The 25,174-nt window shown below is 43.8% G+C and overlaps 1 protein-coding gene across 1 annotated transcript; it reads left to right on the top strand.

Moving 5' to 3' along the window:
- The first annotated feature begins 11,283 nt into the window (after positions 1–11,283).
- LOC139574190 (ubiquitin-conjugating enzyme E2 K) lies at positions 11,284–24,419 on the top strand. Its single transcript, XM_071398534.1, has 7 exons — positions 11,284–11,718; positions 19,655–19,748; positions 19,970–20,028; positions 20,164–20,246; positions 20,360–20,459; positions 23,168–23,296; positions 23,470–24,419. Exons 1-7 carry the CDS (start codon positions 11,656–11,658, stop codon positions 23,542–23,544), a joined length of 603 nt encoding a protein of 200 aa, XP_071254635.1. The 5' UTR covers positions 11,284–11,655; the 3' UTR covers positions 23,545–24,419.
- Positions 24,420–25,174: the final 755 nt, after the last annotated feature.

Genomic DNA, 25,174 nt, shown 5'->3' with positions numbered 1-25,174 from the left:
ACAATACCTATTTTGCCAATTGGCCTGGACCCTTTGTCGACACGGAGCCCCGCCGATCCATCACGACTGGTCTGCCAATGTAATTCCGTCGGATGTGCCCTCAACCGGCCTTTGCCGGACGTCGGTGAAGACGTTTCTGCTAGCCCCGGCCTGCTAACTTTATGAACGCCGTGTTTCCCGCTTGCTAGCGTAGAACTTTGAAGGTTAGCGGCTTCCCTGTTTCATCTATTGCTGTTCACTGGACCCTATGAACACTTGGCTACATAACTGATGCATGCTGGACTGTTCATTAATCACGGTACTCCATTTTGTTTATTTTGTTTATCTGTCAGCCCCAGCCTCGAACTCAGGCCCTGTGTGTAGTTAACTGACCCTCTCTGCCCATTCATCACCATTTTACCTGTTGTTGTTGTCTTAGCTGATTAGCTGTTGTTGTCTTACCAGTTGTTGTCTTAGCTCTCCCAATCAACACCTGTGATTGGTTTATGCCTCGCTTTATGTCTCTCTCTAATGTCAATATGTCTTGTATACTGTTGTTTAGGGTAGTTGTCATTGTTTTATTTTACTGCGGAGCCCCGAGTCCCACTCAACATGCCTCAGATACCTTTTTTGTCCCACCTCCCACACATGCGGTGACCTCACCCAGCATAACTAGTGCGTCCAGAGATGCAACCTCTCTTATCGTCACTCAATGCCCAAGTTTACCTCCACTGTACCCACACCCTACCATACCTCTGTCTGTACATTGTGCCCTGAATCTATCCTACCACGCCCAGAAATCTGCTCCTTTTATTCTCTGTCCCCAACGCACTCCTCCTCTGTTCCTCGGGTGATGTAGAGGTTAACCCAGGCCCTGTGTGTCCCCAGGCCCTCTCATTTGTTGACTTCTGTAACCGTAAAAGCCTTGGTTTCATGCATGTTAACATCAGAAGCCTCCTCCCTAAGTTTGTTTTACTCACTGCTTTAGCACACTCTGCCAACCCTGATGTCCTTGCCCTGTCTGAATCCTGGCTTAGGAAGGCCACCAAACATTCTGAGATTTCCATCCCCAACTACATTTTCTGTCAAGATAGAACTGCCAAAGGGGGAGGAGTTGCAATCTACTGCAGAGATAGCCTGCAAAGTTCTGTCATACTTTCCAGGTCTATGCCCAAACATTTCAAGTTTCTAATTTTAAAAATGAATCTCTCCAGAAATAAGTCTCTCACTGTTGCCGCCTGTTATAGACCCCTCTCAGCCCCCAGCTGTGCCCTGGACACCATATTTGAATTGATTGCCCCCCATCTATCTTCAGAGTTCGTTCTGTTAGGTGACCTAAACTGGGATATGCTTAACACCCCGGCCATCCTACAATCTAAGTTAGATACAATCTCACACAAATTATCAAGGAACCCAGCAGGTACAACCATAAATCTGTAAACATGGGCACCCTCATAGATATTATCCTGACCAACTTGCCCTCCAAATACACCTCTGCTGTTTTCAATCAGGATCTCAGCGATCACTGCCTCATTGCCTACATCCGTTATGGGTCCGCGGTCAAACGACCACCCCTCAACACTGTCAAACGCTCCCTAAAACACTTCTGCGAGCAGGCCTTTCTAATCGACCTGGCCCGGGTATCCTGGAAGGATATTGACCTCATCCCGTCAGTAGAGGATGCCTGGTCATTCTTTAAAAGTAATATCCTCACCATCATAAATAAGCATGCCCCTTTCAAAAAATGTAGAACTAAGAACAGATATAGCCCTTGGTTCACTCCAGACCCGACTGCCCTCTCAACATCAGCAAGATGCGCAGTCCAATGATGAAAACATCAGTAGCCTAAAAGTCATAAGCGCTAAGTGTGCTTGATAAATAGTGAAAATTGGCACAAAAGCAATAAATGGCATTATAATGAATGTGTCAATATGACAGCAGTCAAAAATAGTCAATTCTTGTCAGCTCGTGGTTACATGGTGTGCGTCAATGCAATGGCATCAGACATCCATGTCACATAAACCACAAAGCTGGTGAGTGCGTTGCTGATGTTGTTTTTTGCTTGAGATGTAGCTCTAAGTGATTACATTTTGTGCTGATAATCGTCCATAGCATTGTCACCGGCTTGTTCTTTCCAAACAGTGCCACCCCTCCACTCTTCTCTCCTGTCTCACCTGCTCAGTGGACACGATTCTTTTTTTTTTTTCTCCGCGCTTAGGCCTCGGAGATGTATGTTCAGGCTGAGGCTCAGAATCAGAAGAATAATCATCTGAGATGTCACGATCGATTCTTCCCCACCATCTGAGTCGTTTTCATTCAGATTTTGTAGCAACGCTAGGTCTTCTTGCCATTGTAAATTATGCACGCTCTCACTGTGTACTCCAAGTACTGTAGGCCAGAGTAGACTGATAAGACTGCTTGGATTCGGTGGACTGATATAGGCTTAGGGCTGTGGAGGTGACCGTATTACCGCCACACCCGCCAAACCCGGTGGTCACTAGTCATGAAGGCAGTCAAATTCCATGTGACAGTTTAGTCACGGTAATTAGGCTTCTCTAAGCTCTGATGCTGCTGATGGTCATTAGTAGCCTTATAAACTTCCTGGTACTCAGCACTCCCTATAATCACTCTGACATCAATGCAAATGTAATCGAAAATCAAACATTTCATGAGAGCCCATGAGCTCATGTTGTGCAACATTTCTATAAGCTAACAATTGTGTGAGAAAATAGAGTGATGGCCTCTACTAAAAAGAGGAGGATCCCATCAGCTTTCTATAGACTAGGCCAACTATGTTTATTTCTTAACTTTAATAATATTAAGCAAATTGTTTATGTTTACAACAGGAGTATTACATACCTGGCTGGCGTGAAAATGAACCACAGGAAAAGCCTCCTCCATTCGGTATTTAAGTGCATAGATGACATGTATTTTTTCCCACTGCCCCTATTTCAAGACACGTGCATGATAATGGTCCATTCTAAATCAAAACAAATTTTACACATACAGTACCAGTCAAAAGTTTGGACACACCTACTCATTCAAGGGTTTTTCTTTATTTTGACTATTTTCTACAATGTAGAATAATAGTGAAGACATCAAAACTATGAAATAACACATACGGAATCATGTAGTAACCAAAAAAGTGTTAATTATTTTTTATATTTTATATTCTTCAAAGTAGCCACCCTTTGCCTTGATGACAGCTGTCACGCCTGCTCCCGCTCTCCCTTTCTGGCGCTTGAGGGCGCCGGGCTGTCATTACGGACACTTGTCATCATTGGACTCACCTGGACTCCTTCCCTTTGTTGATTGCCCCATCTATAACTGTCTGCTCCCCTGTTTGTTCCCTGTCAGCATTAATGTCGTTATGTGTTCATGTCCAGACGCTGTCCTGTCCTGTTCCATGTCTGTTGCTAATTAAATGTTCACTCCCTGTACCTGCTTCTTGTCTCCAGCGTTGATCCTTACAGACAGCTTTGCATTCTCTTAACCAGCTTCACCTGGAATGCTTTTCCGACAGTCTTGAAGGCTTGAAGGAGTTCCCACATATGCTGAGCACTTGTTGCCTGCTTTTCCTTCACACTGCGGTCCAAACCATCCCAAACCATCTCAATTGGGTTGAGGTCAGGTGATTGTGGAGTCCAGCTCATCTGATGCAGCACTTCATCATTCTCCTTCTTGGTCAAATAGCCCTTACACAGCCTGGAGGTGTGTTGGGTCGTTGTCCTGTTGAAAAACAAATGATAGTCCCATTAAGCGCAAACCAGATGGGATGGCATATCGCTTCAGAATGCTGTGGAAGCCATGCTGGTTAAGTGTGCCTTGAATTCTAAAGAAATCACAGACAGTGTCACCAGCAAAGCACCCCCACACCATCACACCTCCTCCTCCATGCTTCACGGTGGGAAACACACGTGGAGATTATCTGTTCACCTGTCTCACAAAGACATGGCGGTTGGAACCAAAAATCTCAAATTTGGACTCAAAGGACAGATTTCCACCGGTCTAATATCCATTGCCTGGTTTCTTGGCCCAAGCAAGTCCCTTCTTCTTATTGGTGTCCTTTAGTAGTGGTTTCTTTGCAGCAATTCGACCACGAAGGCCTGATTCACGCAGTCTCCTCTGAACAGTTGATGTTGAGATGTGTCTGTTACTTGAACTCTGTGAAGCATTTATTTGTGTTGCAATCTCTGAGGCTAGTAACTCTAAATTAACTTATCCTCTGCAGCAGAGGTAACTCTGGGTCTTCCTTTCCTGTGGCGGTCCTCATGAGAGCCAGTTTCATCATAGCGATTGAGGGTTTTTGCGACTGCAATCAAAGTTCATGAAATTTTCCGCATTGACTGGCCTTCATGTCTTAAAGTAATGATGGACTGTTGATTCTCTTTGCTTATTTGAGCTGTTCTTGCCGTATCTTCTGTATACCTCCACTACCTTGTCACAACACAACTGATTGGCTCAAACACATTCAGAAGGAAAGAAATTCTACAAATACTTTTAACAAGGCAGACGTGTTAATTGAAATATGTTCCAGGTGACTACCTCATGAAGCTGGTTGAAAGAATGCCAAGAGTGTGCAAAGCTGTCATCAAGGCAATGGGTGGCTACCTTGAAGAATCGCAAATATAACAAAAATGTTGGTTTGTTTAACACTTTTTTGGTTCCTACATGATTCCATATGTGTTATTTCATCATTTTTATGTGTTCACTATTATTCTACAATGTAGAAAATAGTAAAAAATAAAGAAAAACCCTTGAATGAGTAGGTGTGTCCAAACTTTTGACTGGTACTGTATATTATTTAGTATTTGTAAAGACAAGATTAAATCAAGAATAGTCTGATGGGTGACAATATTAGCCTATCACTTGTGAATGATGCCCAGCATAAGAAACTGCCTTTTTCTTGTGACTTTTTCGAATCATAGTCGCACACCTCATGTAGCCTAGCCCATAGGCCTATATGTTTTGATAAGGTTAGTATCACAACTGAAGTGGTCAAATAACTTCTTAAAATTAAGCACATTAATCCGCTTTACAAGGGGTTATTAAGAGCCTAACTGGCATACATAAGCAGCGCGTGAGTTTCAAGTTTGGGGAAGATCATTTTCACCATAAAAATGCACCTTTATAAAAAAGGATTACATGCATAATTGCATTTGCGGTCACTTTTGATAATTGTGTTTTCCGCTAATGGAACATTCGTGCTTATATCCTACTGCCATGTGCGCATTTGCTGCGCTTATAATGTGAAGAAATAGCCTAATAGTTTATCAACATTTTAAGCTAAACATTCTGATCTGTTGCGTCAGCCACATTGAGTAAATACTTTTTTTTAATGCTAGTGGTTGTATTCATTTTGGATCTATTGCACCCCACAACTGGCCCAGACTATGTTTGGAATATTTATTTCTCACACAGAATAGAATAGGTCGACTTTAATACTATGAGGGATAGTAGAGTGACATAGGTAGGCTAGTGCTTTTGCTGTTTGTTCGGCTTACTCACCTTGTTGGCTGACAAAAAGCAAATGTTGACAGTTCTTCCAATATCTTCAATATGCACCTCGGAATTGGACAAGGACATGCGCAGTTGCGTCCCTGATTTGTCTGTCTTCACTTGTAGCCTGTGAGAAAAACTCGATCACGTGATGGAGAGCCATGTGAGTGAGAGGGCTTCGGTTTGAGCAGCACTCAGGGAGAAGCCACAACACAGCACTACGAGCAGCAAAAGGCATGGTTTGTTTTAGGGTGCATTATGGCCACACAAAGGGGATGCCACCATGAAATTGTAGATATTATCAAGTGCTTGTCAAATTGTGAATGAGAGATTATTGAAGCCTGATCCAAAAAACAAAACCTAAGAACAGTGGGTTAGCTAGCTGCCTTGTTCAGGGGGCAGAGCGACAGAATTTTTACCGTGTCAGCCCGGGGATTTGATCTTGCAACCTTTCGGTTACAAGGCCAACGCTCCAACCACTAGACTACCTGCGCACTCTCTCAAATTGTATGGAGAAAATATACTTTCTAGAAAATATACTATAAAATATAATAAAATAATGCCACGGAATTCTAAGCAATTTTTTTCAGCTAAATGAACTAGTGTAGCCCACAGCCATTTCACATAGCCAGATCAGGACGTAACATAAGGACAACTCAGAGTATGCTATTATTTTCTTCTGTAATAGACCACCTTTTCTTCATATCATGCTTCTTTAGACCTGTATAAAATAAATAATGGATTCATTGTGAAGGTGTAGGCTATATTACATGGATTTGTTAGACTTTTTAAAATGTAGATGTTTCAAAGGTCTGCATCAGTGGCTTTTACCTCTTGGGGATGTCATTCGAAAACATAATGTTAACTTTCACTGCTATGCGGATGACACACAGCTGTACATTTCAATGAAACATGGTGAAGCCCCAAAATTGCCCTCGCTAGAAGCCTGTGTTTCAGACATAAAGAAGTGGATGGCTGAAAACGTTCTACTTTTAAACTCGGACAAAACAGAGATGCTTGTTCTAGATTCCAAGAAACAAAGAGATCTTCTGTTAAATATGACAATTAATCTTGATGGTTGTAAAGTCGTCTCAAATAAAACTGTGAATGACCTCGGCGTTACTCTGGACCCTGATCTCTCTTTTGACGAACATATCAAGACTGTTTCAAGGACAGCTTTTTTCCATCTACGTAACATTGCAAAAATCAGACATTTTCTGTCCAAAAATGATGCAGAAAAATTAATCCATGCTTTTGTTACTTCTAGGTTAGACTACTGCAATGCTCTACTTTCCGGCTACCCGGATAAAGCACTAAATAAACTTCAGTCAGTGCTAAATACGGCTGCTAGAATCCTGACTAGAACCAAAAAATTTGATCATATTACTCCAGTGCTAGCCTCCCTACACTGGCTTCCTGTTAATGCTCCTACCTATCTTTCCGAGTTGGTCCTGCCGTACATACCTACACGTACGCTACGGTCACAAAACGCAGGCCTCCTAATTGTCCCTAGAATTTCTAAGCAAACAGCTGGAGGCAGGGCTTTCTCCTATAGATCTCCATTTTTATGGAATGGTCTGCCTACCCATGTGAGAGATGCAGACTCGGTCTCAACCTTTAAGTCTTTATTGAAGACTCATCTCTTCAGTAGGTCCTATGATTGAGTGTAGTCTGGCCCAGGAGTGTGAAGGTGAATGGAAAGGCTCTGGAGCAACGAACCACCCTTGCTGTCTCTGCCTTGCCGGTTCCCCTCTCTCCACTGAGATTCTCTGCCTCTAACCCTATTACAGGGGCTGAGTCACTGGCTTACTGGTGCTCTTTCATGACGTCCCTAGGAGGGGTGCGTCACTTGAGTGGGTTGAGTCACTGACGTGATCTTCCTGTCTGGGTTGGCGCCCCCCCTTGGGTTGTGCCGTGGCGGAGATCTTTGTGGGCTATACCCGGCCTTGTCTCAGGATGGTAAGTTGGTGGTTGAAGTTATCCCTCTAGTGGTGTGGGGGCTGTGCCTTGGCAAAGTGGGGGGGGTTATATCCTTCCTGTTTGGCCCTGTCCGGGGGTATCATCGGATGGGGCCACAGTGTCTCCTGACCCCTCCTGTCTCAGCCTCCAGTATTTATGCTGCATTAGTTTATGTGTCGGGGGGCTAGGGTCAGTTTGTTATATCTGGAGTACTTCTGTCTTATCCGGTGCCCTGTGTGAATTTAAGTATGCTCTCTCTAATTCTCTCTTTCTTTCTCTCTCTCGGAGGACCTGAGCCCTAGGACCATGCCACAGGACGACCTGACATGATGACTCCTTGCTGTCCCCAGTCCACCTGGCCGTGCTGCTACTCCAGTTTCAACTGTTCTGCCTGCGGCTATGGAACCCTGACCTGTTCACCGGACTACCTGTCCCAGACCTGCTACCTGTCCCAGACCTGCTGTTTTCAACTCTCTAGAGACCGCAGGAGCGGTTGAGATACTCTTAATGATCGGCTATGAAAAGCCAACTGACATTTACTCCTGAGGTGCTGCACCCTCGACAACTACTGTGATTATTATTATTTGACCATGCTGGTCATTTATGAACATTTGAACATCTTGGCCATGTTCTGTTATAATCTCCACCCGGCACAGCCAGAAGAGGACTGGCCACCCCTCATTGCCTGGTTCCTCTCTAGGTTTCTTCCTAGGTTTTGGCCTTTCTAGGGAGTTTTTCCTAGCCACCGTGCTTCTACCCCTGCATTGCTTGCTGTTTGGGGTTTTAGGCTGGGTTTCTGTACAGCACTTTGAGATATCAGCTGATGTACGAAGGGCTATATAAATACGTTTGATTTGATTTGATTTGTAGGCTGTGTGTGGAAGCCAGGAGATGCTAAAAGTGTTTATGATAATTAATGGTCAATTACCGTGAGACCAACAGTTATTTGCTTGACAATCACCGACTGACGAAATTTCATGACTTCCACAGCCTACCTTTTTGAGATTATAATTAGAATAGATTAATACAATAGAAGGGCCCGCCCTGTTCTTTATTCACAATTGTTGATTGCGTAATAATTATGCGTCGTTCGCTTCACCTCGCTCATCAACTCACCCATTCCCCCAATCATACTTTACTTAATTTATTTAAACTGTTGTTAAATTCCTGAAATTAGTTTCGGTATAGTTTAGGTTGAGTTTCGAGGCAATTATCAGGGTGGTTATCAACTGGACATGGCACCTTCAACTGTCGTAGAAGGAGCGGAGCAGGTTCTACTGTCTGAAGAAGAAACTACTCACCGGAGAAACATATGAGCGAGCGAAACAGCGCCCCTTTGTCTTACTATACGTAGCCCATATATGGCATGCCAGACAACATCAGACTCATGGGCTACACATACTGAAACAGAGGGGCGCTGTGTCGCTTGCTCGGATGATTTATCTGATATTGATTCGTCTTTGTATCGCTCAAATAAATAATCAATATTTCATTTTTTTATTTGGATGGACAAGGATGTATGGTAGGGCAGGCCAGGCCCCCAAAGGCCCGCCCATAACGCCAGGCTTGTTTTTAACATGCAATAGCATTTAGAACTGTTTCCCAATGAATGGGCTTGTAAAAGCACATTTTATTCCAGCAGCAACCAGCTAAGGAGCTGCGGACGAAATCTCGCTCAAAATGTGCTGTGCACATGAGATAGTTGTGTTGGATAAATAAGATGCATGATGACTAATGAAAATACACACAGGACAATTTAATTCCACAAAATTATGCAAATTAACCTATAGACTATATTGTTAATGATGGCGCCGGAGAGAATGGCTGCCGTTTTACGGTCTCCAAACCAATTGTGCTATTGTGTGTTTTTTCTCCTTATTTGTTACTTATTTTGTACATAATGTTTCTGCCACCGTCTCTTTTGACCGAAAATAGCTTCTAGAAATCAGGACAGCGATTACTCACCTCATATTCAAAGACAATTTTTTCTTTAAGGAGTTGGACGAGAGGGATTTACTCCAGACACCCGACAAGGCCCTCATCCCTGTCATATATTGAGGATGAAGGTCGGGGTGCCTTGTAAGGATCCGGCGGCGAGTGGATAATTTGCCTTTACCATCGGTCCTATTAGCCAAAGAACAATCATTAGATAATAAAATAGATGAACTACAAGCACATATATCCTACCAACGGGACATTAAAAACTGTAATGTCTTATGTTTCACAGTCGTGGCTGAATGACAAAATTAATAACATACAGCTGATGGGTTATACACTGTATGGGCAGGATAGAACAGTAGACTCTGGTAAGACAAGGGGTGGCGGTCTATGTATATTTGTAAACAACAACTGGTGCACGATATCTAAGGAAGTCTCAAGGTTTTGCTCGCCTGAGGTAGAGAATCTCATGATAAGCTGTACACCACACTATTTACCAAGAGAGTTTTCATCTATATTCTTCGTAGCAGTCTATTTACCTCCACAGACCGATGTTGGCACTAAGACCGCACTCAATGAGCTGTATACGGCCATAAGCAAACAGGAAAACGCTCATCCAGAGGCGGCGCTCCTAGTGGCCGGGGACTTTAATGCAAGGAAACTTAAATGCGTTTTACCTCATTTCTACCAGCATGTTAAATGTGCAACCAGAGGGAAAAAACTCTAGACCACCTTTACTCCACACACAGAGACTCATACAAAGCTCTCCCTCGCCCTGCATTTGGCAAATCTGACCATGATTCCTGCTTACAAGCAAAAACTAAAACAGGAAGCACCAGTGATTCAGTCAATAAAAAAGTAGTCAATGGGATTTTTTTTGTCTCGGTCATTTTGGCCTGCAACAGTTTTAATGATCTGCTTTTCCTTATTTATTTATTTTTTTGCCTTTGCAATTGCTGGCTTACATAAACCCTCCCACTGGGCAAACCCTGGTTGAAAATAAATGTCTCAGACTGATTTGTAATAGACTGTTATAGGCCCAATTAAAAAAGTAAACATTGGCTGTTGATTACATCACATTTTCTTACATGGTGGGGTCCTGATTTTTTTAAATAAAAAGTTTGGAAATCCCCAGAGTAGAGGATGCATTAGTACCATTGTTTCACCACAGAGTCTAGTTTGTAACTTCGGTAATATGCAAAATGACTGACATATGGTCATCTTGAGTTGTCATGTAATGATGTGGCATCTCCACATGAAACAGTTTTTCTAGTTATAGGCAGTGAAAGACCACAAATACAAATTAGGAAATGCTTTGTTACGACAGATTAATAGAATAACCTTTGACCTTGTTCTCATCCATCATAATCAAGACTGGGGTGTATTCATTACATCTTGCAACGGAACCCGTCTACGTTTAAGAACCAAACGGAAGCAAACAGAGCAAACGGAATGAAACTGTGAGGGACCTACCTGAATTTGTCCAATAGAAACTCTCATTTTCGTTGTAAAACGTTTTTCATTGGAGTAAACTGTTTCTGTTAAAAAACTTTTGCAATTGCAACAAACTAAATGTTTTGCAACAGAATTGGCGTAATGAATACACCCCAGGGTTTATGGAGGTATACAGTGAACCTTATTTATAAGTGTCCCAGATACATACTTTTCTATAGGTAGGTTCTGAATGTTGCATCATTGATGATAAGAAGTGAGGTCCAGGTAACAATAAATATAATGTACATTGTCATTATTTATTAATGATCAATGAACGTTTACCTTGGACAACATAATCAAGCAAATGTATGCCTGTTTTTAATTATCCACCAGTACGTCTACCAGTTATTGCAGACATAAGAAGCCTCTCTAAAATGTTATAATGACAGGGAGGGTACCAATGCTGTAGAAATCACATGACCCGCATTTCAGCGTGCATGTAGTTGGTATTAAAATGTTTCCAGGACCACCTTCTGTCCACTGCGTACATAGTGGCAATATTGCGAGAAAATACACATGTCCCTCGGCTCTTTTGTAACTAGCGTTATATTTTATGACATCGGGGCTCGGTCACGTTCCCGTAGAACTTAGCAATTAGTGGCCGTAGCTAGCTGTACCTTGCAGCTGTTATTATTGCTCCGATCCAAAAGTGACAGAGGCAGAGAACGAAAGTGCGAGGGGGACTGCGAATTCGCTGGGTTAGCTAGCTAAGTAGGAGGGCTGAAGCCAAGTAAGGCCTGTGACCGAGAGGATCGTGTTCCCTTCCTACAGAAACACGGCGAAATCATGGCCAACATTGCGGTTCAAAGGATAAAACGGGAATTTAAAGAGGTTCTCAAAAGCGAGGAGGTGGGTTATTTATTTTCTTCAATCGACCGTGAATGCAACGCTAGGTAGCTAGCAACGTTAGCAGAGTTTGTGTCAAACACGATTGCCTGTTGTTGGAAAGTAGTGTTTTGTTAGCTAACAGCTAGATAGCGGTACCAGCTGTTAACAAAAGCGAAGGACAAGGCGCTAGCTGGCTTGCAAGCGAAGGCCAATGAAGGAAAATGTGACTGGCTTTTTGCTAACTACGTTATCGTTAGTTATGGCTGCTAGCCTACAGGAAACCCCCTGCCTGGATGCCAGCTACTACTATACAGATAGCGTTTCTAGCGAAGGTAGCAACCTAGTTAGGCCAGGGGTAGTGAAATAAGCCACGCAAATACGCTCACCCTGGCTTGATATGATTAGAGGTGAAGACGTTAGATATCTGGTTATTTAGCCAACAAGCTAGCTAAAAAGTATATTTGCCACACACCGCTAACGATATGTTACCACCAATGATTGTTATATACATAATTGGTTACCACCAGGGTGTAACTTCTGCCGCAGAGGGTTCGAAAGCTAACGTTAATGTGACATTTTCTACCTGTCCTGTTGCAGGCTAGGTTGAAGAGAAACCATCATCAAATATTAGAAATACATGGTTTGGTTCAGGTGTTATACTTTGCATTCCATGTTATAGATGCTTCTCCCAGAAACACAGAACACTTTATTTCATGAGGATAGGATTTACCATACATCTTATTTTCAAGTTATTGAAAAAGGTCCCGGACAGGTCCATGTTAATCCCTAGTCGATAAAGGCATCAAATCACCTGTCTGGATTCTTAAATTCAACATGTTTTGTCCAATATCTCAAGATAGGGTGGTTATATTGTTATGACGTCTTTTCAGTTCAAATGCTATACTATGTAAATGTGGCAGTACGGAATACATAATTACAATAATGTAGTTTTATGCAAAACAGAGTTTGTAACAATTTTAACCAATTTATGAAATTAGAATACCACTTATTATACTACTTTTTGCAAATTAGATACTTAATACACCCCCCCCCCCCCCCCCCACACACACACACACACAGCCTAACACAGATGAACACTTCTCACCTAAGTCTGAACTGTAACAAAGAAGGTTCCTAGTTGGATAACATAGTTTACTTCTACGGTAGGCCTACATCCGAGTTGGGTTACATTGTAATGTTATTTTTGGTGTTGATGAGTTACTCTGGTGATGGGAGGATAAACTGCAGCAAATAGTTAGCCTAAGCACAGAACAGAGTGAGCTGCATGCAAGAACCAGCTGCACAAAAGACAAGATGGGACATATTTTCAATTCACTGGTATTTAGCTATGTTTTTATTGATTGTAGGCTGTAGCCACTGAATTCTGGTAGTTTTTACTTGAAAGAATAAAACCATTAATCACAAAATTTGCCACTGGCACAATACAGCCAATGACGCGCAGTGCTGCCGCTCTTCTGGCTCGTTGTCTCAGCGAACGGCGTAAGGCACTCCCCACACAGCTAGCACTAGTCATAGAAATGGGGGTGGCGAAATGTGATTTTGGACCAATCCCTCACAACCCATACATCAAAATGTAGATGCGAAGCTCTACTTTGTAACCTGCTGTTTTCCCCCATGTCTCTGAAAACATCTGAATGATAGAAGAAAAAAAGTTTTACATTATACTCAACAAAAATATTAACGCAACATGCAACAGAGGCGTTAGAGGTGGCTTATGGTAGAGAAATTAACATAAATTATTTGTCAACAGCTCTGGTGGACATTCCTGCAGTCAGCATGCTCCCTACAAAACTTGAGACATCTGTGGCATTGTGTTGTGTGACAAAACTGCACAATTTAGAATTTCCTTTTGTCACCAGCACAAAGTGCACCTGAGTAATGATCATGCTGTTTAATCATGTTCTTGATATACCAAACCTGTCAGGTGGATGGATTATCTTGGCAAAGGAGAAATGCTTACTAACAGGGATGTAAACAAATTGTGCACAATTTGAGAGAAAAGCTTTTTGTGTGTATGGAAAATCTCTGGGATATTTTATTTCAGCTCATGAAACATGGGACCAGCACTTTACATATTGCGTGTATATTTTGTTCAGTGTAGTTCAGTCAAGACGTCCGTTGACCGTGAAACACCCTCAGGATTTTCCCATAGCTCTTGGCAATACAATGTCACATCGATCTTACTCTAGGTTGAGGAATACCCATCGCAATTATAAACACAGCGATTTGTAGAGTTTCACTAAAAGGGTTGGCCCACAGATTTGAATGTTCTTGGCACAGTATTGGGATTTTTACTGCCACATTGTTTTCAAATGATTTATGTATTTTGACGACCACATAATTTACATTTTGGGTGCGTTCGTAAATTTGCACTGGCTATCTACTCCGATTTCAGAGCACTCTTGTCTGAGTGTGCCAGAGCGCAGAATAGCTGATGAATTTACAAACGTTTAACAGCTGTTGAATATGGCCGGTGTCAGTAAACGTCACCAAAAAAGCTCAATTAAATTGCTGCCAGCAGCACACTTACAGTCGTCAATGCTCTGGATAACATAAAAACAGCTCTGCTAGGGCAAGTAAAACGGTCAGTGAGGTGTTCTCTTGTTTATGTCTGGAAGTAGCTAGCGAACGTTAGCCGGTTAGCTTGGATGCTTGACTGCCGTTGTGAGGTCAGAACGCTCGGATCAACCCCACTCCTCGGCCAGAGCGTTCAGTGTGCGCTCTGAACTGTCCTAGAGCGAAATGCTCTGACTTTACGAACGGAAAATCTGACAACGCACTGAATATACAAACGCCCAGAGCGCACTCTGGCACTCCAGATTGAATTTACAAACACACCTTTAGTGAAAACAGATTTTTTTACTGCAGTATTTTGTAGAATTATTGCATTGCGTCCATTGTTTGTTGGGTCACCTAACACCCAACTAATATCAACATTTATATTTAGTTTTGCAGAAATTATTTGCCTTCTATAAGTTAAGAAATATTGCCTGGTGTCTTGTCATTCTGTTGTCAAAAACCCACATCTTTAAGTTATTTTCTAGTTTCTCTCCCTCATGAGGAGGGAGGATAATGAAACTTCACAGAAATAACAAGTAAAGGTAGACCTACCAATTAGTTTGTTTTTACTGATACAAATGTGGTTCATGATTTATGAAGTAATTCAAATGCATTATTCTGTTACCAAATCGGTAACAGAATGACAAAAAAAATCTGTTAACCGAATGACTGCAAACTGAATCGGAGACAATGGAAGTTCATAGTCACAAACCAAAGGAGGTTGGTGACTCCTTAATTGGGTAGAATGGGCTTGTGGTAACGGCTGGAGCAGAATGAGTGGAATGGTATCAAATGCAAACATATGGTTTCCATGTGTTTGATGCCATTCCCATTCGCTCTGTTCCAGCCATTATTATGAGCCATCCTACCCTCGGCAGCCTCCACTGCCGCAAACCCAGTAGTGTAGTGCGATCTTATTTAGGTGATGGAGCGCATTTTTGTTTATGACGTTCTTTCCTTTTGTACCGACAGATGTAACCTATTGAATAGCCTATCATTAAAGAAAATGCATCCTCCAATTGCAAATTGCCTATACCCACACATAGATTGTCTCATGTGTTCTATTTTTAATACCCTCCAATACCAGGTTAGGCATAGGCTACCTAATTTCAAAATAGGCCGTCACTGTCAATCGCGAATGATAATTCTTCACGTTTTACTGGTGACACGTCAACTGCGTCTGCGTGCAAATCCATTTGACTGATCTCATGGGAATATGCATTTGGATGCTCTTGAATTACTGTTTCGTGAGCAGATGCGTTTTCTTGCATTTTGTTTCAGTCGAAGCATGTGTCCCGCCTAGTGGCGCGCTCGGTTGAGTTTTGGCGCACACCAGAAAAATGGACTACGCTGCTTCAGCTGACCATCGTAAAATCTCATTAGAAATTAGGTGTTTTTGGTGTAACAGTAATGTTCTAGGCCTGATATGCTATTGTAGTTGGTTCTGTTATGTAAAATGCTAATTAGTCGTTGATCTTGCGAGACATTGATTAAGCTTTTGTCTAACTTTACTAAACGAGCACCATGGTGAGAAGTGATGACCTGTTTGTAATAATAAGTGATGAGTAGGACTATTAGGCGTAGTGTTTATTTGAAGCGGTTGGTGCTGAAAGGACGGCACCAGTGAAAGAGTGTGACCCGGCTCTACGTATTTTACCCGGCTCTATGGATGTGACTCAGTGACACCACCCCAGGTTAGAGGGGAATAACGCAGCCCAAGAGTTAACGCCCACGCGGGAACTTTATTTAAACACACTGAGGAAGATGAACATGGGATGTACACTACATGACCAAAAGTATGTGGACACCTGCTCGGCAAACATCTCATTCCAAAATCATGGGCATTCATTTGGGGTTGGTCCCCCCCTTTGCTGCTATAACAGCCTCCACTCTTCTGGGAAGGATTTCCACTAGATGTTGGAGCATTGCTGCAGGGACATGCTTTCATTCAGACACGAGCATTAGTGTGGTTGGGCACTGATATTGGACGATTAGGCCTGGCTTGCAGTCGGTGTTCCAATTCAACGCCAAGGTGTTCGATGGGGTTGAGATCAGGGCTTTGTGCAGGCTAGTCAAGTTCTTCCACACCGATCTCAACAAACCATTTCTGTATGGACTTTGCTTTGTGCACACGGGCATTGTCATGCTGACACAGGAAAGGGCCTTCCCCAAACTGTTGCCCCAAAGTTGGAAGCGCAGGATCATCTAGAATGTAATTGTATGCTGTACCGTTAAGATTTCCCTTCCCTGGAACTAAGGGGTCTACCCTGAACCATGAACAACATCCCCAGACCATTATTCCTCCTCCACCAAACTTTACAGTTGGCACTATGCATTCGGGCATGTAGCGCTCACCTAGCATCCGCCAAACCCAGATTTGTCCGTCAGACTGCCAGATGGTGAAGCGTTATTCATCACTCCAGAGAATGCATTTCCACTGCTCCAAAGTCCAATGGCGGCGAGCTTTACACCACAACAGCTGAAACTTGGTATTGCGCACAGTGATCTTAGCCTTGTGTGTGGCTGCTCAGCCATAGAAACCCATTTCATGAAGCTCCCAACGAACAGTTGTTGTGCTGACGTTGTTTCCAGAGGCAGGTTTGGAACTCTGTAGTGAGTGTTGCAACTGAGGACAGACAATTTTTACGCGCTTCAACACTCGGCGGTTCCGTTCTGTGAGCTTGTGTGGCCTACCACTTCGCGGCTGAGCCGTTGTTGCTCCAAGACGTTTCCACTTCACAATAACAGCACGTACAGTTGACCGGGGCAGCTAAAGCAGGGAAGACATTTGATGAACTGACTTGTTGGAAAGGCGGCATCCTATGACTGTGTCACATTGAAAGGCACGGAGCCCCTTAATAAGCAGGGCCCCACAGAGGCGGGCCAGGATGTCCCCTGTGTCCATGGCCCGGGAGGTGAGCAGGCTCAGCGGCTCCCCAACTGAGGCAGGCCAGGCCTCGGCAGCGGAGAGCAGGCGCGGCAGCGGTTCCTCCACAGAGGCGGGCTGTGCCCCAGTGCACGAACCAGAGGTGGACCCAGGGCAAGCCCCAGAGAAGGTCCCAACGGTAGACCCAGAGTTCAGGCCAATAATGGTGAATCCAAGGCAGATGGTGGATCAGCTCAGACCCCAGGAGCAGGAATAGGTAGTGCCCCTGGGACAGGACACTGGGTGGTGAAGTCTGGGTGGTCGGCCCCAATGAGGTCTGTTGTGTCCCCCACAGTTGAGGGTTGAGTCCAGCAGGACCAGGACTGGAGCTGGGTCAGGTGGTGCACGCTGGGGACCCAGGGCTGGTTCTGTGTCAGGTAAAGCTGTACTATCAGTAGCTGGTGACACCAGTGTGGCTGTGTCCCCCCCATGGGCACAGGTCATGCCTGGACCGCTCATCGGAGGTAGCAGCAGACCGGTCCGGTGCTGCTGGAGGGTCCCCTACTGCAGGGACAGAGTGTCGGATGGACAGACAGGCTCGCCGTGTAGCTTTGACTGGTGATGATCTGGCGGCAGTGAGGAATAGGGTCCAGCCAGCGACATAGGCTCACTACCGTGTGGCAATGCTGCTGCAATCACATAGGAGAGGGTGTCCCCCAGACTCCACAATGGTGGAGGGGGGAATCGGGAATGACATCTGTTGTGGGCTCAGTCTCTGTTTTGCAGACAACTCCTGAGGATCGGCGGGGGGCGAGGACATGACGTGTCCCTGCCCGGTCTCAGCCGCAGCCGTGCCCGACAACGGTGCCAGGACCGGAGAAGCAATATAGTCACACCCGATGGTCACAGTCACACCTGGCAACGGTGCCTGGTCCGAAGAGACACATTCCTGCTGCCGTCCTTCATATGACTGTCCGACGTTCTCTACTGCAACCTGTTGGAGAGGGCTCCCCTGACAGGATGAACCCTGGGACCTGGTCTTCTGTTGCATAATATTCTGTTCAATACGGGCGAAACTGTACTCCCTATGACGTATGCAGCCGTGTCCAATGCACTGCAACTCCCTGGTACTCCCGATGTAGAAGAATAAGTCCCACGCTGCGTTGTTGGGGACGCGGCCCCACTTGGTGCGGAGTAGTGTCCCAGAGGTGGAGGAGAAGGGACCATACCCCCAGAGTCATACTCCACTTGTGGTGTTGAAGGATAGCTCTGCCATTCGGCTTGTTCAGGAACAAACAACAATTTGCAGTATAGCCTTATAGGGCTATGACCACATGCTATAGCCTAATGTAAACACAAATACATATAGCTGAATGATTGCACTGTTTGCAAGGAGAGCTTTAGTTGCGAGTAGGCATTTCATTGTATTGTGTGGCTTACACTACGCTGGAACATAAATAAATGTTGATTTGATTAGCTAGAACACCTTACATGATTTTATTCTGTGATAGGGTCAATTGTATTTGCATATATTAAACATGCCATCACATCTATTGACCATTACAACGTGAAATTGCAGGAAATTCATTTTAAACAGCCAATTGATTATCAGGCTGTTGGTGTGGCGTATTCAGGCGTCTTGATAAACTATAACCTAAATGCATTTATTCCACATTTCCAGTTGCCCACCCTGACATACCAAGCTAGAACGGACCCTGCGTCTCATCCAATAGCCAATACAGTGTAAATATCCCAAGCAGGGTTACAGCAACTTCCAGAGAGGGTTAGGCTGCTTGGGCTTTGCGGTGTCTACTGGTTTGGGTGTCCTTGGCAGAATGGTGTACCTGTAACCGAGTGATCACACACAGTTCTGGGTTCCACAGCTTAATAGTGTTGCACGGTATACTGAAACTTGGGTAGTTTTTTGATACTATGAAATAAAAAATATAAAAAATGTTTCGGTTCAACATTTTATTTTTTACTTTCGGTACTTCTGTCAAATGTGTCTCATGGATCAAGCCTGTCTATCAGCACAGCCGACCCCTTATTATAGCGCACCGTGCCTGGTCCACTTACGCATTGCTAGGCTGCACTGGGAGTCTGGCATACATCATGTTAGCTCCCCACTCATACTGCACAGAAGTTAACACACTTGAATAATGCGACACGGCATGTAGAAATGTTCATAACGGTTTGCAAAATAATTTCCCTACAGGCTAGAACACTTCACGATGCAAGAAGATACCGGTAGCTTTTGGCCCTTTTGGATATCGTATCAGAATCTGTAGCACGAGTCACTACTTTCAAACGTCCCAATGTTGCTTGTGATCAAGGTATCTGTCATACTCAAGTGCAAGGAGACCGATCATGTGAAAGTATTAGTTCTCACTTTTCCGTGAGAATGTCTGTGTGTTGAGATGAGGTACCCTCTGACGGAGACCCCTCCTTTCCTTACACCCTGGCCCGTGCTCTGTGACAGAACTAACTGATGACCTCTCTTCTCTCTGACAGACGAGTAAAAACCAGATAAAAGTGGACCTGGTGGATGAGAACTTCACAGAGCTGAAGGGGGAGATCGCAGGGCCACCGGATACACCGTATGAAGGTGAGAGGCCCAGGGGAGGTTATTGTCGTCTATTCAGACAGACCTGACTGCTTTACCTGGGACAGACTCGCCTGGGGTTTACTTGAGGGCTGAGGCAGACTACCTGACTTACCACAATAGGATTCAGAGCACTTTTACCTCGAGTGAGCGTGGTTCATGTCATGCAAAAGGATACAGATTTCTTGCTGTGATTTAAATATTTTCCCCAAAAATATTTTCAGGTGGTAGATATCAACTAGAAATAAAAATTCCAGAAACATATCCCTTCAATCCACCAAAGGTAGGTGGGTGTGTGTGTATCAAACATATTCTGATGTTTGACATTCAGTTGTGGATTTTGTCAACATTGGCCTGTGCCAGGGTGAAGTCCTTGCTAATTTATTTGCTTGTTTATGTGCTTCCCGTGGCCCCCCAGGTACGATTTATCACGAAGATTTGGCATCCCAACATCAGCTCAGTCACAGGTGCAATATGTCTGGACATCCTCAAAGACCAGTGGTGAGTCACTTTATTTCAATACTCTAAAATTCAATTATTTCTTTCATTGTCATGTCTTGGTTAAGGCTGATCCCAGGTCTTACTACTCTGTGTACCCTCCGTGTGTCTGACAGGGCGGCAGCTATGACGCTGAGGACAGTGCTGCTGTCACTACAGGCCTTACTGGCAGCTGCAGAACCAGACGACCCACAGGACGCTGTGGTGGCCAATCAAGTGAGAGGAACACTGTGTGCATGTGTGGGAGAGAGAGAGCGTGCATAAGTATGCCTGGAATGTCTTTGTAGATTTTGTCATGTGTTTTTTTAAGACTTGCTCTGTCTCCTCATTGTTTTATTCTGCAATGGGTTGGTCAAAACAAGCATTGTGATTGGTTGAGACGCGTTCTAAGCCAGCCATACTAGAAAAAAAATGTTTAGCACGGGTAAGCCTATGACGCAAAAATGGGTATCGTGTGTTCTGATCCATCTGAGAGAACCCTGCTCATCCACTGTCCCATCTGCCCAGCCAGCCAATTCATTAAGTTGATCTCCACTGTAAAACGCATCTAGACATTATTTGCTTCTAGCTTAACATTTGGTTTGCAACAAGGGGGGTTTGTTGCAAATGTTGCAGTCTGTCTCTCGACATTTGCAACATTGTGTTGATATTGAAATTCGATCTGCACAGTCCTATTGAGAATTAGTGTCAGGACGAGACGGACATCTTTTCTCAGCCAGTCAAAATCATGAATCAGCATAATCCTCAAACGCTGATTTCTCACAGTGCATTCTGAAAGTATTCAGACCCCTTGACTTTTTCACCCTTATTATAAAAATGTATTAAATTGTTTTTCACCTCAATCTACACACACTACCCCATAATGACAAAGAAAAAAACAGATTTTTAGATTTTTTTGAAAATTGATAAAATAATGAAATATCACATTTTATGTAAGTATTCAGACCCTTTTGTTGAAGCACCTTTGTCAGCGATTACAGCTTTGAGTCTTCTTGGCAATGACGCTACAAGCTTGGCACACCTGTATTTGGGGGATTTCTCCCGTTCTTCTCTGCAGATCCTCTCAAGCTCTGTCAGGTTGGATGGGGAGCGGTGCTGCACAGCTATTTTCAGGTCTCTCCAGAGATGTTCAAGTCCGGGCTCTGTCTGGGCCACTGGAGGACATTCAGAGACTTGTCCTGAAACCACTCCTTCATTATCTTGGCTCTGTGCTTTGGGTCGTTGTCCTGTTGGAAGGTGAACCTTCGCCCAAGTCTGAGGTCCTGAGCGCTCTGGAGCAGGTTTTTATCAAGGATGTTTTGCTCCGTTCATCTTTCCCTCGATCCTGACTAATCTCCCTCTCCCAGTCCCTGCTGCTGAAAAGCATCCCCACAGCATGATGCTGCCACCCACATGCTTCACTGTGGGGATGGTGCCAGGTTTCCTCCAGATGTGACGCTTGGCATTCAGGCCAAGGAGTTGAGTCTTGGTTTCATCAGATCAGAGAATCTTGTTTTTCATGGTCAGAGTCCTTTAGGTGCTTTTTTGGCAAACTCCAAGCGGGCTGTCGTGGCTTTTACAGAGGGGTAGCTTCCGTCTGGTCACTCTACCATAAAAGCCTGATTGATGGAGTGTGATTGTGGAGGCCAGGTAAATATGGTCAAATAACCCTTACACAGCCTGAAGGTGTGTTTTGGGTTATTGTCCTGTTGAAAAACAAATGATAGTCCCACTAAGCGCAAACCAGATGGGATGGTGTATCGCTGCAGAATGCTGTGGTAGCCATGCTGGTTAAGTGTGCCTTGAATTCTAAATAAATCAGTGTCAATTCTTGACATTTCCCGAATTGACTGACCTTCATGTCTTAAAGTAATGATGGACTGTCATTTCTCTTTGCTTATTTGAGCTATTCTTGCCAGTATATGAACTTGGTCTTTTACCAAATAGGGCTATCTTCTGTATACCACCCCTACCTTGTCACAACACAACTGATTGGCTCAAACGTATTAAGAAGGCAAGCAATTCCACAAATGAACTTTTAACAAGGCACACCTGTTAATTGAAATGCATTCCAGGTGACTACCTCATGAAGCTGGTTGAGAGAATGCCAAGAGTGCAAAGCTGTCATCAAGGCAAAGGGTGGCTACTTTGAATAATGTCAAATATAACATGTATTTTGATGTAACACTTTTTTGGTTACTACATGATTCCATATGTGTTCATAGTTTAGATGTCTTCACTATTATTCTACAATGTAGGAAAAACCCTTGAATGAGTAGGTGTTTGGAAACTTATTTTTAATACATTTGCAAAAATGTCTAAACCTGTTTTTGCTTTGTCATTATGGGGCATTGTGTAGATTGAGGAACTTTTTTGAAATGTATTTAATCCGTTTTAGAATAAGGCTGTAACAAAATGTGGGAAAAGTCATCAGGTCTGAATACTTTCCGAATGCACTGTATACAGAGAAATGTCAATAGAAAAACAGGTGAAACGAAATGGAAGGCAGCTACAATTTTTCTAGCTGCACGGTTTGACGTGACTGTGTTAGCCGTAGTTGGCTAGCTAGCAAGCAAGGGATAAGAGCTGGCCGGCAACGGAAAATTATGAACCAACAACTGGGATATTGAACAGAGTTCACGACTGGGTCGCGTCTGGCAGCTTAACCGATAGAATAAACGGCCAGCCGGCTTGGCTAGTAACCATAGATGCGTCGGGACTAGCCTATATTTTTGTTGAGGGATGATATACTAGCTGATGAATAGGTTGATAACCCGTTGTAGAAAAGCAACTGTACACTTGGTTGTGCAAAACAATTTTTTTTTTAGCACACAATAATAAAGTAGTTTTAGCATGCGCTCTCGTCTACAATTGCTTTACTAAATTGTAGCGTAGTGAGGTTTTGTATACTGCCAACTCCAGTGTTGTGTGTTCTCACCCTTTAGTATAAGCAGAACCCAGAGATGTTCAAACAGACGGCCAGACTCTGGTCTCACGTGTACGCTGGCGCCCCCTCCTCCAGTCCAGAGTACACCCGCAAAATAGACAAACTCTGTGCCATGGGCTTTGACAAAGTGAGTGGGCCCCACGAGACAAGCTCTAATGCTGTCTCAGCGGTCGATACCTTCATAACTCATTTACATTTTATTATGGTTCACCAATGGATCTGTTTTGTGTTTGAATACTGTAGCATAGTTATGACTGTGTTTATAAACTTCCTTCTCTACTGTTTGTCCCGTCTCCACAGAATGCAGTAATAGTGGCGTTGTCGTCGAAATCCTGGGACGTGGAGACTGCGACAGAGCTACTGCTCAGTAACTGAGTCTCAACGGCCCCCTGGTCCCAAATCACCCCCGACCCCATCTGACCCCTCCGTACACACCCTCTCCTTCAGTCTCCCTCCATCTGAAGTCCTCCTCTGTTCCTCTGACCCCTCACCTCTACACCTGTTGAATACCCACTCTCAACCTCCTGGCACTTCTCCCCTTAGTCATACTCACCATTGTCTCTGCTCTGTACCACGCTCCAGCTTTCCTGCCATCTTCACATTGGCACTATACCCTTCCATTTCACATACCTCAATCAAATGACTTGAACCAAGTGCCCTTCCTCTGTGCGCATGCTGGACCCCATTCACTCGCTGGCTTTGTCCAAACACTCTTCACTGGCATCCTATTTAACTATACAATCCTTGTACATCAGCTATGACCTTGAAGAAAGTAAGGAAGCAATGTTAGATTGTTTGAACAGAGCCATTTTCTTAATCTCCTCCATCTCCACCCTTTTGGCACTTGCTAGGAAACATTACTGATTTTTTCCTTGCAGTAGCCACATCCGTATCATGTCACCTGTCTTACGAGTTTTAACTTCCCAAACTCCCCTCCCCAGCCCACTCCATCAGCAGGTAGCCCCACTCCCCTCATGATTCATAATCATCACTCTTTCCTTCCCCTTTTTTATTTGGTTCTGGCCTCCTACAGGAAGACATTTGGATTCCCATTTTTAAAAACAAAGAAAACAGATAGCGGAAAACGCTCACCTCATTGTTCACCGATAACGTTACTCAAGCAAATTGAGACTGGAAGTTTAAAAAATGTAAAGGTTTGAAAAATATGGCATCCACTGAATAATGCCAACAGAGAAAAAACTGTCAAGAATTCATCTGTAAATAAAGCTATTAAAGTCTGTGTAAATTAATCCAAAATGTGTGGAATGTGTATTATGTGCTTTTAAGAAGAGGTTAATATTGTAGAATTATTTTTATGATTTTGTGTGTTTGCATTTGCGTGTGTGATTTAGTAGTCCTCCCTGTGTGTGTGTAAAAAATCTAGGGTGAGAAGATAAATGTATGATGCTGGGGAAACAAAGTCTAGTGGGAATTATATACCTGGGGAAAGTAGAACGTGCATATTCATTACAATAGAATTGTGTGCGTGTGCATGTAACCATGCTGCATACATATGCATATTTATTTCAATAAGTGTATTTGTATGCACTGCACCGTCAGTGGCACCAAAGGAATAAATAAATGGGTTCAACCTGTCGGTAAAGATGATTAAAAACCAACATGCTGCTGGATCAGCGCAGGAGAAAGATTGACGTATTGAACAATGGGCTCTCAGTTGCGAAAAAGCCACAGAGCAGATCGTCTGCGTAGTCAGGCGAGAGTTATTAGTCAGAACACAACCAGATGGCAGGGTAGGTAGCATGTGTCTGAGCCAGCCTCGCCAACAAGTCCATCTTTTATCACAGGAGTGGACCTGGCAGTGCTCTCTTTTACCCATAATGCAGCCTGCGTGCCTGCACTGGGAAGAATGCCCCTACAAGCGTGTGTGTATCAGTGTGTCCCTGGGTGTAGTCTATACTGTGTAAGTAGGCCTACACTCTTAGAAAAAAAGGTGCTACGGGTTCTTTGGTTTGTCCCCGTAGGGGAACCCTTTTTGGTGCTAGGT

The sequence above is a fragment of the Salvelinus alpinus genome, chromosome 4, assembly GCF_045679555.1.
Source record: "Salvelinus alpinus chromosome 4, SLU_Salpinus.1, whole genome shotgun sequence".
NCBI lineage: Eukaryota > Metazoa > Chordata > Actinopteri > Salmoniformes > Salmonidae > Salvelinus > Salvelinus alpinus.
This window is presented reverse-complemented; position numbering and strand designations above follow the sequence as displayed.